Source organism: Pristis pectinata, chromosome 5 (assembly GCF_009764475.1).
Source record: "Pristis pectinata isolate sPriPec2 chromosome 5, sPriPec2.1.pri, whole genome shotgun sequence".
NCBI classification, from domain to species: Eukaryota; Metazoa; Chordata; class Chondrichthyes; order Rhinopristiformes; family Pristidae; genus Pristis; species Pristis pectinata.
The window spans coordinates 4,968,777-4,982,032 of NC_067409.1; the positions used below are offsets into that span (position 1 = coordinate 4,968,777).

Below are 13,256 nucleotides of genomic sequence, written 5' to 3' on the forward strand. Positions count from 1 at the left end.
CAGGGAAAAAGGCCTCTGACTATCTACCTGATCAATGCCTCTCATCATCTTATACCTCTATCAGGTCCCCCCTCATCCTCTGTCGCTCCAAAGAGAAAATGCCGAGTTCCCTCAACCTGTTTTCATAAGGCATGCTCCGCAATCCAGGCAGCATCCTTGTAAGTCTCCTCTGCACCCTTTCTATGGCTTCCACATCCTTCCTGTAGTGAGGTGACCAGAACTGAGCACAGTATTCCAAGTGGGGTGTGACCAAGGTCCTATAGAGCTGCAACATTACCTCTCTTTTGTTTTTGTGTGAAATTGCCTGCATCAAAGTTGGAATGGAACTTGCTTGGTATAACTGAGCTACCATCCTCTAACCCTGAATCTCACAATTATGAGCTATGTCTAAAAGGGTAAGCGGGGTGTGAATCAGTGCATCAAATACTCCTGCTGTTTTGTAAGGCTGGTATTTGACTGCTCGCCTTAAATTTTTGCATTGCTGGTTAGACGGTCCCTGTGAGCAATGTCATCTGGAACCCCTTCTCGCTGTTTTTTTTGTATCACTGGTGTCAGGAGGTCAGTCACTCACTGCATGATACCCAACCACGGACCTACTCTTGTAGCCATTGTATTGTATGAGGTCCATTCAAGAGTCTTTTAACAGCGGGATAGCAGCTGTCCTTGAGCCTGGTGGTACGTGTTCTGACCCTGGTGGTAAGTTTACTTTAGTTGCATTACGCTCTCTGTCTTGAACAGGCAACTTTAGGGTTTCAAGTGGTGGCAAATTGAGGGAATCTTTCGACTAACCTTTAGCTGCTCTTTGTGTCCCAGGAAGCCAAGATGGAGGAGCAATGTCCCGGTGACGATCGGGTGCTGGAGGTGCACGGCATCGGCAACATATCCACTGACGTTCTCGCCTTGTACTTCGAGAACAAGCGACGCTCAGGGGGAGGAACCATTTCATCCATTAGACGGGAAGGAGACCACGCTGTGATCACCTTCGAGAACCCGGCAGGTGAAAAGCCCAGGGGAAGAGTTGGGGGAGGGAGGGAAAGGAGGGGAAGGGGAGGTTGGAAAGTAGCCAGTAATGGCACATGTATGGGCGAACGTCAAGAGATAGGGGAAGAGAGTCAAGTTGTGGTCAAATATTGGATCTCACTGAACGTGGTATTGGTTTATTATTGTCATTTGTACTGAGGTACAGTGAAAAACTGATTGTACAGGTCAATTCATTACACAGTGCAGCTACATTGAGTTAGTACAGAGTGCATTGAGGTAGTACAGGTAAAAACAATAACAGTACAGAGTAAAGTGTCACAGCTACAGAGAAAGTGCAGTGCAATAAGGTGCAAGGTCACAACAAGGTAGATCATGAGGTCGTAGTCCATCTCATTGTATAAAGGAACTGTTCAATAGTCTTATCACAGTGGGGTAGAAGCTGTCCTTCAGTCTGGTGGTGCGTGCTCCTACCCGATGGAAGAGGAGAGAAGAGAGAATGTCCCGAGTGGGTGGGGTCTTTGATTATGCTGGCTGCTTCACCAAGACAATGAGAGGTAAAGACAAGAGTCCAAGGAGGGGAGGCTGGTGTCTGTGATGTGCTGGGTTGTGTCCACAACTCTCTGCAGCTTCTTGCAGTCCTGGGCAGACCAGTTGCCATACCAAGCCGTGATGTATCCAGATAGGATGCTTTCTATGGTGCATCTGTAAAAGTTGGTTAGAGTCAAAAGGGACAAACCAAATTTCTTTAGCCCCCTGAGGAAGTAGAGGCGTTGGTGAGCTTTCTTGGCCGTGGCATCTACATGATTTGACCAGGACAGGCTGTTGGTGATGTTCACCCCCAGGAATTTGAAGCTCTCGACCTCAACGCCATTGATGTAGACAGGTGCATGTACACCGCCCCCTTTCCTGAAGTCAATGACCAGCTTTTTTGTTGACACTAAGGGAAAGGTTGTTGTCATGACACCATGTCACTAAGCTCTCTTTCTCCTTCCTGTACTCCGACTCATCACTGTTTGAGATATGGCCTACAATGGTGGTATCATCTGCAAATTTGTGGATTTCACTGTGTGTTTCACTGTACGTGTGACAAAAAAAGAAATCTTATCTATTGGCCAGCCAATAGATTTCACCAATCCCATCCATGTCTGGAGACACAAGAAACTGCAGGTGCTGGAATCTGGAGCAAAAACAATCTGCTGGAGGAACTCAGCTGGTCAGGATGCATTCCTATTGAGTTCCCCCAGTGGTTTGTTTTTGTTTTGTCATCCATGCCTTGGCTTGGACAATCCCTGTTCCCGTTCGAGGACTGAGCCCTGGAGCTGTTCTCCACCCACTGCCGCCTCCTCACTCTGTCCTTTCCAATGCTTGGGGGCGGGACCTTAATTTGGGTGTCATATAAGCTCTTTTGCATCGATGGTTTCCTTAAATTATTTCTGTGCAAATAAAGACCAAATGCAGCTGGTAGACAAGTACTTGGATAGGAAAGTCAAAGTTGAGTTTATTGTCACACGCACAAGTACACATTTACACAAATACGATGACAAAACTTACTTGCAGCAGCAGTGCCCAGATAGCTCAGTCTGTGGAGCATCAAGCTTTTAATCTGAGGGTCCAGGGTTCAAGTCCCTGTTCGGGCGATTACTTTTATGCGCAGCATGGTAGCATAGCAGTTAGCATAATGCTATTACAGCGCCAGCTACCTGGGTTCAATTCCTGCTGTTGCCTGTAAGGAGTTTGTACGTTCTCCCTGTGTCTTCATGGGTTTCCTCCGGGTGCTCCAGTTTCCTCCCACGTTCCAAAGATCTACAGGTTAGGAGCTATGGGCATGCTGTGTTGGTGCCGGAAGCGTGGCGACACTTGCAGGCTGTCCCCAGCACATTCTTAGCAACACAAAAAGACGTATTTCACTGTGTGTTTCAATGTACATGTGACAAATAAATATCTTATCACAGGCACATAGCATCAGATAAGCAGCATTCACAAGAAAAACGTAAATGAAACATAAATTATACACAATTCTTACAAGAAAGAACACAGAACAAAAAAAAACAAAGTCAATTTTAGTGCAAAGTGGTCATTAGTGTTGTTAAACTGTAGAGATTAGGGTTGTGCCGGTTGGTTCAAGGACAGGTGTAGAGGGTTACGAGCCTAATGCAGGCAACTGGGATTAGCGAAGATGGGCATCACGGTCGACTTGGACGTGGTGGGCCGAAAGGGCCCCACTCTGTGCTGTACAATTCCGATTTTTCAGTTCCATCCTGAGGTATTCCCCGTTTCTCCTGGTTGCAGATGCTCAGCAGGTCGCGTCGAAGCCAGAGCACACATTCCAGGACATCAGGCTCATTGTGAAGAAGGTCCCGCCCAACAATCCAAGAGTGATTGTGCTCAGTGACCTGAGGCCCAAGATTTCGGATGACGTACTGATGCTCTTTCTGGAGAACATCACTGGACTTGACGGTGAAAAATTCACAATGCACTTCAACCCGGACAGATCACAAGTGGTCGTTCATTTCCAGGAAGCGCTGTCTGCGGGAGGTAAGTGTAAGAATAAGAGTGGACTCGTGTCTTGGGTGTTTGGTCCCCAAGGTGATGGAATGTGCTGAGATGGTAATGATATTCCTGCATTAGCAACCCAAAGGCCTGCCATAAAACTCCAGAGTTAATTATCACTAGGGCAGACGTGAAATTTGAATTCTGTTCTTAAAAAAACAATCTGGTAAATTGGTTTATTATTGTCACATGTACCGAGGTACAGTGAAAAACTTTGTTTTACATGCCATCCATGCAGATCCAAGCACTTTTCATCACATCAAGATAATTTCATCCCATCAGTACATCGAGGTAGTACAAGGGAAAAGCAATAACACAATGCAGAATTAGGTGTTACAGTTACAGAGAGAGTGCAGTGCAGACAGACAATGAAGAGATAGATTGTGAAGGCAAGAGTCCATCTTATCATTACTAGGGGAAAATTCAATAGTCTTATAACAGTGGGGTAGAAGCTGTCCTTGAGCCTGGTGGTTCATGCTTTCAGGCTTTTATATCTTCTGCCCAATGGGAGGGGGGAGAAGAGACAATGTCCTAGGTAAGATATCTTTATTAGTCACATGTACATCGGAAAACACAGTGAAATGCATCTTTTTGTGTAGAGTGTTCTGGGGGCAGCCCGCAAGTGTCACCACACTTCTGGTGCCAACATAGCATGCCCACAGCTTCCTAACCCGTACGTCTTTGGAATGTGGGAGGAAACCAGAGCACCCGGAGGAAACCCATGCAGACACGGGGAGAACTCCTTACAGACAGCAGCCGGATTTGAACCCGGGTTGCTGGTGCTGTGAAGCATTACGCTAACCACTACACTACCGTGCCTCTTTGATTATTGGTATTGGTTTATTATTGTCATTTGTACCGAGGTGTGAAAAACTTGTCTTGCATACTGATCATGCAGGTCAATTCATTACACAGTGCATTGAGGTAGTACAGGGTTAAAACAATAACAGAATATAGAGTGAAGTGCGAAGTAATGTATTGACCTGTATGATCAGTATGCAAGACAAGTTTTTCACTGTACCTCGGTACAGTGACAATAATAAACCAATATCAATAATCAAAGACTCCACCTACCTGGGACATTGTCTCTTCTCTCCCCTCCCATTATGTTAGCTGCTCCCCCAAACAGCAGCTGTTCTGTAGGACGAAGTATAAATTAAGATACAATGGAGCATGTAAAAAGAGCAGTGTAATAATCATGGCTGGAAGTGAGTCATCTTCAATCTAAAGGGACTGCCTAAGAAGGAGAACAAGTGGGAAGCATTGGGAAAAGAAGAGGTAACATGTGGGAGCCTAGACAGAAGAGGGATTGTGGTGGGTTGGTGTGAAGATTTGGGGATTGGTGAGGGGAAGACCAGGATCTCAGCCATAGATTCTGGGTCAGTCTCATGTATGACATATTGGGAGGTTCAGTTATTGTACAGCTTGTGAGCACTAGGGAGTATAGAGGAACAGAGGGACTTTGGTGTACAATCCAAGGATCCCTGAAGGTGGCAGCGGAGGTGGATAAAGAGGTTAAGAAAGATACAGGATGCTGGCATTCATTAGCCGAGACACAGATACAAGAGCCTGGGGATCTTGGTACAACTTTATAAAATATTAGGCCAGAGTTGGAATACCATGGTTGCCACACCAGAGTAAGGGTGTAATTACACTGGAGAGGAGATTCATTGGGATGCTGCCTGAAATGGAGCATTTCAGTTATGAGGAGAGACTGGATGGGCTACGTTTGTTTTCCTTGGAGCTGTGGGGGAACTTGATGGAGACGCACAAAATTATGAGGGACATAGATGGTAAGAAACTTCCCCACAGCAGAGGTATTTGAAACCAGAGGAAGGAGAAGGTGGGGTCTAAGGAAGAACTTTTTCACCCAGAGGCTGGTTAGAATCTGGAACACACTGCCTGAGGGGAAGGTGGAGGCAGAGACACTTGCATCAACTAGACCAACACCTGAACTGCCAAGGCAGAAAAGTTATCGACCAAATGCTAGTAAATGTGATTAGTATAGATGGGTATTTGATGGCCAGTATAGACGTGGTGGGCCAAAGGGCCTATTCCTGTGCGGTATGACTGACACTGCACTGAGTAATCTCTGGGAGCGTTTGAGCATGTGCCAATTCCTTTCTGTAGATTCAGAACAGCTACCAGTATGTGTGCCTATATCACAGGTACTGTTATGTCATTATGCTATACCCACACATGAGATATTTTCATACGAATGTACTGACTGCTACTTGGAAAGCTTTCAACAAACTTTTAATATTTCAGCTATCGAAGAAATGAAGAGAAAAACCAGCAGCAAATGTTTGCAAGGTGCCACCATACAAGTGGAACAGCTCCCCCATACAGACCGCATCCTGGTGGAAAACCTCGGTCCCACGGATGACGAGGAGATCATGCGCCTTTACTTTGAGAGTCGGCGAAGTAATGGGGGGAACGTGCTCAACGTCACCATGCTTCCGGGTGGAAAAGCCATCGTTGAGTTCCAGGATTGGAAAGGTCCTGACTGACATATTCAATTACAAGCTTGGGGTTGGGTGGGGGAGGAGGATTGGTGGTGGGGGGGGGGGGGGGGGGGGGTGAGGGGGGGTTGTTGTTTGGCGTGGGAATTATAAGACAAGATGATTGGCATTTAAAAATGAGATGCATGGAAAGTTCTGGCAGAGGGTGGAGAATTCTGGAATTCTCTACCTGGAGGAACGCACAAAGGCACGAGAGGAACTCAACAGGTCAGGCAGCATCTACAGAGGGAAATGGACAGTTGACGTTTCGGGTTGAGACCCTTCATCAGGACTGGAAGGAAAAAGGGGAGATGGCCGGTATATAGAGGAAGGGGTGGAGCAAGAGCTAGTGGGTGTTAGGTGGATCCAGGCGAGGGGGGTGGTGATAGGCAGGTGAGGGGAGGGGGGAAAGTGGGGATGATGCAAGAGGCTGGGAGGTGACAGGTAGAAGTGACAAAGAGCTAAAGAAGATGCAGTCTGATAGGAGAGTCTGGGTGAGCACATGGTCAAAGAGCCGGGGAGCAGTGAGAGGGGGTCTCACAGAGAGGAAGGAAGGCAGGCACACCTCGAGGAGACTTCGTAGTGGAGCAGCAAAGTGGATGTTGCTCCAGATTTCCAGCATCTGCAGTCTCTTGTCTTCACTACCTGGAGAGTTGTGGAGGGTGGCTCTTTTTTAAGAAGCCCCTTGACCTCCAACATGGGGCTTAAGTGCATTGCCTGCTCTGATGTCACCTGCAATGCACTGCTACAGAGTGGGATGTTGCAGGTGACCATGTGATCTCTTCCCGCTTGGAGCCCTAGAGTTGGGCATTTTGGGACAGAAGTGGAACATGCCCACTGGCTCCAGCTGCTGACTGAACTGTTGGCAGAATGTATCAATGTCCCATTGAAAACTAAATACCACCTAATAAATTAACTATCTAGTAGTCCTTTCCCAACAGTGCAGTGCCCTTTGAAGCCAGCCTTCAACCAATTCAATTTGCTCCTTGTGATTTGAAGAAGTGGCTGAGGGCACTGAGTATCATCAAAGGTTGTGGGAGTAGACGACACCTCAGCAGCTGAAGATCTTTGCTCCAGAACCAGTGGCCCCGAGGCAAACTGTTCCAGTACTGTTACAATACCTGCATCTACCCAAAAGTATGGAATGTTGCCCAGGTGCATCCTGTCCATAAAAGACATGAGTAATCTAATGTGTTTAATTACCACCCAACCAATATCAGCAAAGTGATGGAAGGTGTCACGACGGGGCTATCAGGTAGTACTTACTCACCAATAACCTGTTCACTAATGCCCAGTCCGGGTTTCTCCAGGCAAAAGAGTAGTGAGGTCATGGACCGTATCCAGATTACGGAAAAGCAGGTGCTGGCTGTCCTGAGGCGAAGTAGGGTGAATAAATCCCCAGGGCCTGTCAAGGTGTCCCCTTGAACCTTGTGGGAGGCTAGTGTAGAAATTCCAGGGCGCCTGGCAGAGATATTAGCCACAGGTGAGGTGCCAGAGGACTGGAGGATAGCTAATATTCCATTGTTCAAGAAAGGCTCTCAGAATAAGCTGGGAAATTATAGGCTGGTGAGCCTGACATCAGTCGTGGGTAAATTATTGGAAGGTATTCTGAGGGACAGGATATATAAGTATTTGGATAGACAGGGCCTGATTAGGGACAGTCAACATGGTTTTGTGTGTGGTAGGTCGTGTCTTATAGAGTTTTTTAAGGAGGTTACCGAGAAGGTTGATGAAGAAAAGCCAGTGGACGTTGTCTACATTGGACTTTAGCAAGGCCTTTGACAAAGTCCCGCATGGGAGGCTGGTCCAGAATGTTAAGTCGCTTGACATTCAGGATGAAGTAACCAATTGGATTCAACACTGGCTTAGCAGGAGAAGCCAGAGAGTGGTAGTAGATGGTTGTCTCTCTGACTGGAGGCCTGTGACTAGTGGTGTGCCTCAGGGATTGGTGCTGGGTCCGTTGTTGTTTTGTGGTAAACTGGATCAGCAAATTTGCTGATGGCACCAAGATTGGGGGCGTAATGGACAGCGAGGAAGGCTATCAAAGCTTGCAGCGTGATCTTGACCAGCTAGGAAAATGGGCTGAAAAATGGCAGATGTAATTTAATGCAGACAAGTGTAAGGTGATGCACTTTGGGAGGATAAACTAGGGTAAGACTTACACAGTGAACGGTAGGGCTCTGAGGTGTGCAGTAGAACAAAGGGACCTGAGAATACAGGTCCATAATTCCTTGAAAGTGGCATCACAGGTAGATAGGGTCGTAAAGGGAGTTTTTGGCACATTGGCCTTCATAAATCAGGGCAATGAGTACAGGAGTTGGGATGTTATGTTGAAGTTGTACAAGAGATTGGTGAGGCCAAATTTAGAGTATTGTGTGCAGTTCTGGTCACTTACCTACAGGAAGGATATCAATAATGTTGAAAAAATGCAGAGAAAATTTACATGGATGTTGCCAGGACTTAAGGACCTGAGTTATGGGGAAAGGTTGAATAGGTTAGGACTTTATTCCCTGGAGCGCAGGAGAATGAGGGGAGATCTTAGAGGTATACAAAATTATGAGGGGTATAGATAGGGTGAATGCATGCAGGCTTTTTCCCCTCAGGTTGGGTGAGACTAGAACTAGAAGTTATAGGTTTAGGGTGAAAGGTGAAATATTTAAGGGGAATTTGAGGGGGAACTTCTTCACTCAGAGGGTGGTGCGAGTGTGGAACGAGCTGCCAGCGGAAGTGGTAGTTGTGGGTTCAATTGTAACATTTAAGAGAAGTTTAGATAGGTACATGGATGGGAGGGGTTTGGAGGGATATGGTCTGGGTGCAGGTAGATGGGACTAGGCAGAAGATCAGTTTGGCCTGGACTAGATGGGCCAAAGAGCCTGTTTCTGTGCTGTAGTACTCTATGACTCTAACCACTTGGCTCCAGACCACCTCACAGCCTTGGTCCAAAGGCTGAACTAGAGGTGAGGTCAGAGTGACTAATCCTGAAGTCAAGGAGCCATTTGACACTGTGGCTCCTTGACCGGGTAAAACTGAAGTCAATGTGCATCAAAGGGGTAACGTTGCAGTGGTTGGAATCTTGCCTCGCACAAAGGCTGCTGGTTGTGATTGTTGGAGGTGAATCACCCCAGCCCTGGAACATCACTGCAGGGGTTCCTCTGTGCAGTGTCCTTGGCCCAACCATCTTTGGCTGCTTCATTGAAGACTTCCTTCCATCAAATGGTCAGAAGTGGGAATGTTCACTGGTGGGTGCACAGTGTTTAATTCCATTCCAAACCCCTCAGCAAATGAAGCAGCCCATGGCTCCATGCAGTAAAACCCAAACAACATTTGGGCATGGGCTGAAAACTGGGCAAATAACATTAGTGCCACAAAGATTCCAGGCCATGGCCATCTCCAGCGAGACTCACGGGAACGTAGGAATAAAGGGAGGCCATTCAGCCCCTCAATCCTGTGCCACCATTCAAAACAAAACATGGCTTATCTGTGACCGAACTCTGTCTAAAGCTGCCTTTTACCCTATACTCTGAATATACTTGGTTGACAAAATATCAGTCATAGATTTAAACTTAACAATTGATTTAATATCACTTTCTGCTTGTGGAAGTGAGTTCCAAACTCCTACCACTCTCCTTCTGTAGAAGCAATTCCTAACCACGTAGAAATTGGTTCTCTCAGTTTATCTTCTTGGGTCCCTTCTAAAATTTTGGAGAACAAATTACCGTTCAATCTGCTAAATTCCAGGTAATACAGCCCTGGTTTTATATCCACCAGCAGTCTAACCACCTACCCTGATGCCGGGTCCCTCACCAACACCCTAGGAGTTGTCACCAGCCAGAAATTTCACTGTTCCAGACACTGATATTATGGCTAAATGAGCAGTTGAGAGGGTATCCTGTGATGAGTACTCTTCTCCCGACATCCCAAAGCCTTTCTACTGTTTACAGATCTGATGGAATATTTTCTACTTGTCTGGATGGATGAAGTTCCAACAATACTCAAGGAGCTTGGCACTATCTGGAAAAAGGCAGCCTGCTTGTACCCCATCTACCAGCCTGACGTTCATTCCCGTAACCACCAGCATACAGTGGCTGCCGAAAGCACACCAGCTTCAATAGTAGCTCTCAAACTTCTGACCTCTGTGACTTAGAAGGAAAAGGATGGGGGGTGGGGGGGAACACCACCGCCTGCAGATTCTGCTCCAGGCTGCAAGCCATCCTGACTTGGAAATACATTGCTGAGTGTCAATCCCTTAATTTCCTCCCCAGCAGCACTGTGGGAGTCCTTAAGCAGAAGGACTGCAGCAGTTCAAGGGTGATTAGGAATGGGTCCTCGAAACAACATGTAAAATATTCGCTGATGGGGTTTGGTGAAGTGGGAGAGCGCTTGTGCAGGGTAGGAACGTTGTTGTAATCTAAATGGCTGCTGAACCATTAGTGTAAGTGACTGTGTTTGTTAAATCTCATGGTGTGCCTAATTACAGGGTGGTTAGGTCAAGAGGTGAAAGTGCAGCATGGTATACCAGTAAGAAAGTGGCTGAAACACTTAGTACTAATGGGTTAAGTCAGCATTGTTAGCCATACCCAACAAACAATCTGTTGGAGGAACTCAACTGGTTGAGCAGCATCTGTGGGAACAAAGGAATCGACGACGTTTCAGCTCAAAACCCTGCATCAGGTCTCGCCGATTCCTTTCCTCCCACACGTGCAGCTCGACCACTTGAGATCCTCCAACAGATCGTTTGTTGCTCCAGATTCTAGTATCTGCAGTCTCCTGTGTCTCCACTGTTAGCCATACAACTGTATGTAAGGAATTTAAAATTATTTTCACTCCTGGGCTGGGTTCTTTACCAAGCACTGCGCTGCCGTAAGCTGATGTGCTCTCGTAAATAGTCATCGAGTTGCCTGCCTCTCTTGCAGTTGCGGACAGAGTTCTCCAGAAGAGGCAGACCCTGCAGCAACGGGAGCTGATCGTTCGCCCTTACTACAGTTTCCTCCATCTCCCCAGCACTGGCCAGGAATGTGATGAGAGGAGGGAGGAGGTCACAGCCGAGGCGCCAGCCACCCAACACTCGAGCATGATAAATGTCCCCGGCATGCTGAAAATGAAAGTCCTGCGATCCAGCAGGCTCCTGCAGGATCTGACGAACGAATATCTGGATCTGTCTGTGGAGGCAGACAATGGGAACATTATCCATGTCAGCGGAAGGGACCTCCAGCAGATTGAGAAGGTGAAAAGCCGGATTCTGGAATTCCTGAACAACGTAGCCCAAGTGGACGTCCCCATCAGCCATGACCTGTCGAAATTCCTTTCCAGGACCGACATTCAGGATTATTTCCAGACCTTGTTGGGTACAAAGGAACCGTTGTTTTGTTATTCCGTCACTGACTGTACAATGACGGTGACTGGCCCGTCACTTCCAGCAGCTCGTGAGGCTGCCTGTCTGATCGAGCAGCAGGTCTCCCAGTTCAGCGTCTCGGTCACGGACCAGCAGCTCCACGTGCTCACCTCTCCAGAGTGGGAGAAGCTGCTGTCGTCCCTGAGGTGCTGCAGCACCCGGCTGACCGATGCCGGGGATCAAGTCTGGTTCATCTCCCTCGCTTGTTTCAGAGCAGAGAATGAGAAACGGGTGGAGAACCTGCTGAACGAGGCGGTTCTGCAGGAGTCGGTAATAGTGATGGAACCCGGCAAGCTGCGATACCTGCAGGACTACAACCAAGATCTGCTCACGGGGAACGGGCAGGTTTCCCTTTACCCGTTGGAAGGTGACATCACTGGGCTAAGGGTAGGCTTCCAATCTGATCAACTTTCTTTGTGTTTCGTTTTCGAGGTAGCAGGTGGGCCATTTCCACTGAGACTGCCTCCAGACCCACCCCTTGTCTTTTTGTCGTTACACTCTCACACATTACACGCTTGCACCACCCTTCCTTTTGTTATTATCTCTGCTGCCTACCCAGTCACATTACTTCCTCCCCTCCTTCCCTGCATCCTATGACCTTTTTTAGGATGCACTTCTGAGAAAGCTCCAGAACACCAGGGTCACCAGAAACATGGCAACACTCCACCTCCGCCTCATCAATCTGAACACCAATGGAGTGCAGGAAGATCCATCCCACCCCAAGCACCATGACAACACAGGAAACCCAACCCACCCACCCCAAACGCCATGGCAACACAGGGTGACCTCTCCCACCCCAGATACTGTTAGAGCACTGGGAGCTCCTTCCCCCAACACCAAATAAAATGATGCAGATCCTCCCCACAGCTCATGTTAAACAACAATGTACGCGCTGGGATAACACGACATTCAATGCAGAGACTTGAACCCACTCTGCCCTGGTCATTCAAGGTTGCCACTGTAGCCTGAAAAGTCAAATTCCGACTGTTGACTTCCCTTGATCCTCCCTAACTGTAACCTGCCCAAGCTCTGCAAAGCTCCCTGTTCCTCCAATTCTGGCCTCTCGCGCTTCCCCTAAATCTTTAATTCCAGATGACTAAACCCTTAAAAGCTTTGTAACTCCCTCCTACACCCTTCAGCTCTGGAGATGCTCCTCAAGACAAATATCAGTGCCCAATCGTAATAGCTGTGTCTGTGGTTCAGCATGAAATATTGCCTGATTGTATTCCTGTGAAGGCCCTTGAGGCATTTTACGACATAAATACAATCATTGGTTTGCTTTCTGAAATATTTAGGAGTGAATTTGCTCTGTATTGATTGTTATATCTTCATTATGTGCCAGCAGTGAATTAAGCAAGTCCCCTCTCGTCTTTTGATAGGTGACTGGGCAGGCAAGTTCCTGTCAAACGATGGACGAGCTTCTCCGCAGCATCATCTCAACCATCCGCTCCAGAACGGTGACCCTCCAGGAACCCGGCATCTCTCGTTTCTTGCTCGATAAAACTGGGGCCGACATCTTGAAGCAGCTGGAGGGGAAGTACAAGTGTACGATCGGGCTGGAGAGAGCTTGCTGGATACCCCAGTCCGAGGTAGAGTATCTTTACTTGGCTTCTTTACAAAAGGAGAGCTGCTGGTGGTCTTAAAGTACATCAAGGTAGATAACTCTGGGGCCTGATAAATAATTAAGGGCAAAAGGTTGACTGTCAGGCAAAAGTGTAGGAGGAAATGGTAAACAAACTGAAGTCGTGAAGAAGGGTCCTGACCCGAAACATTGACCGCCTGCTTTTCTCCACGGATGCTGCCTGGCCTGCTGGGTTCCTCCAGCAACATCA

The 13,256-nt window shown here is 47.5% G+C and overlaps 1 protein-coding gene across 3 annotated transcripts in view; it reads left to right on the forward strand.

Annotated features, from left to right (window-relative positions):
* parp10 (poly(ADP-ribose) polymerase family member 10) overlaps positions 1-13,256 on the forward strand; it is a 45,775-nt gene that overhangs the window by 13,675 nt on the left and 18,844 nt on the right. For 2 of the 3 annotated variants that reach the window (XM_052016994.1, XM_052016992.1), the window contains exons 2-6: positions 814-997; positions 3,271-3,516; positions 5,800-6,030; positions 10,946-11,811; positions 12,804-13,013. In XM_052016994.1, coding sequence (XP_051872954.1) covers positions 823-997; positions 3,271-3,516; positions 5,800-6,030; positions 10,946-11,811; positions 12,804-13,013 — 1,728 coding nt within the window. In that variant the 5' untranslated portion in view covers positions 814-822. Of the gene's footprint in view, positions 1-643; positions 697-813; positions 998-3,270; positions 3,517-5,799; positions 6,031-10,945; positions 11,812-12,803; positions 13,014-13,256 lie in introns of those variants that run through there. The other variant, XM_052016993.1, reaches the window with a different exon arrangement.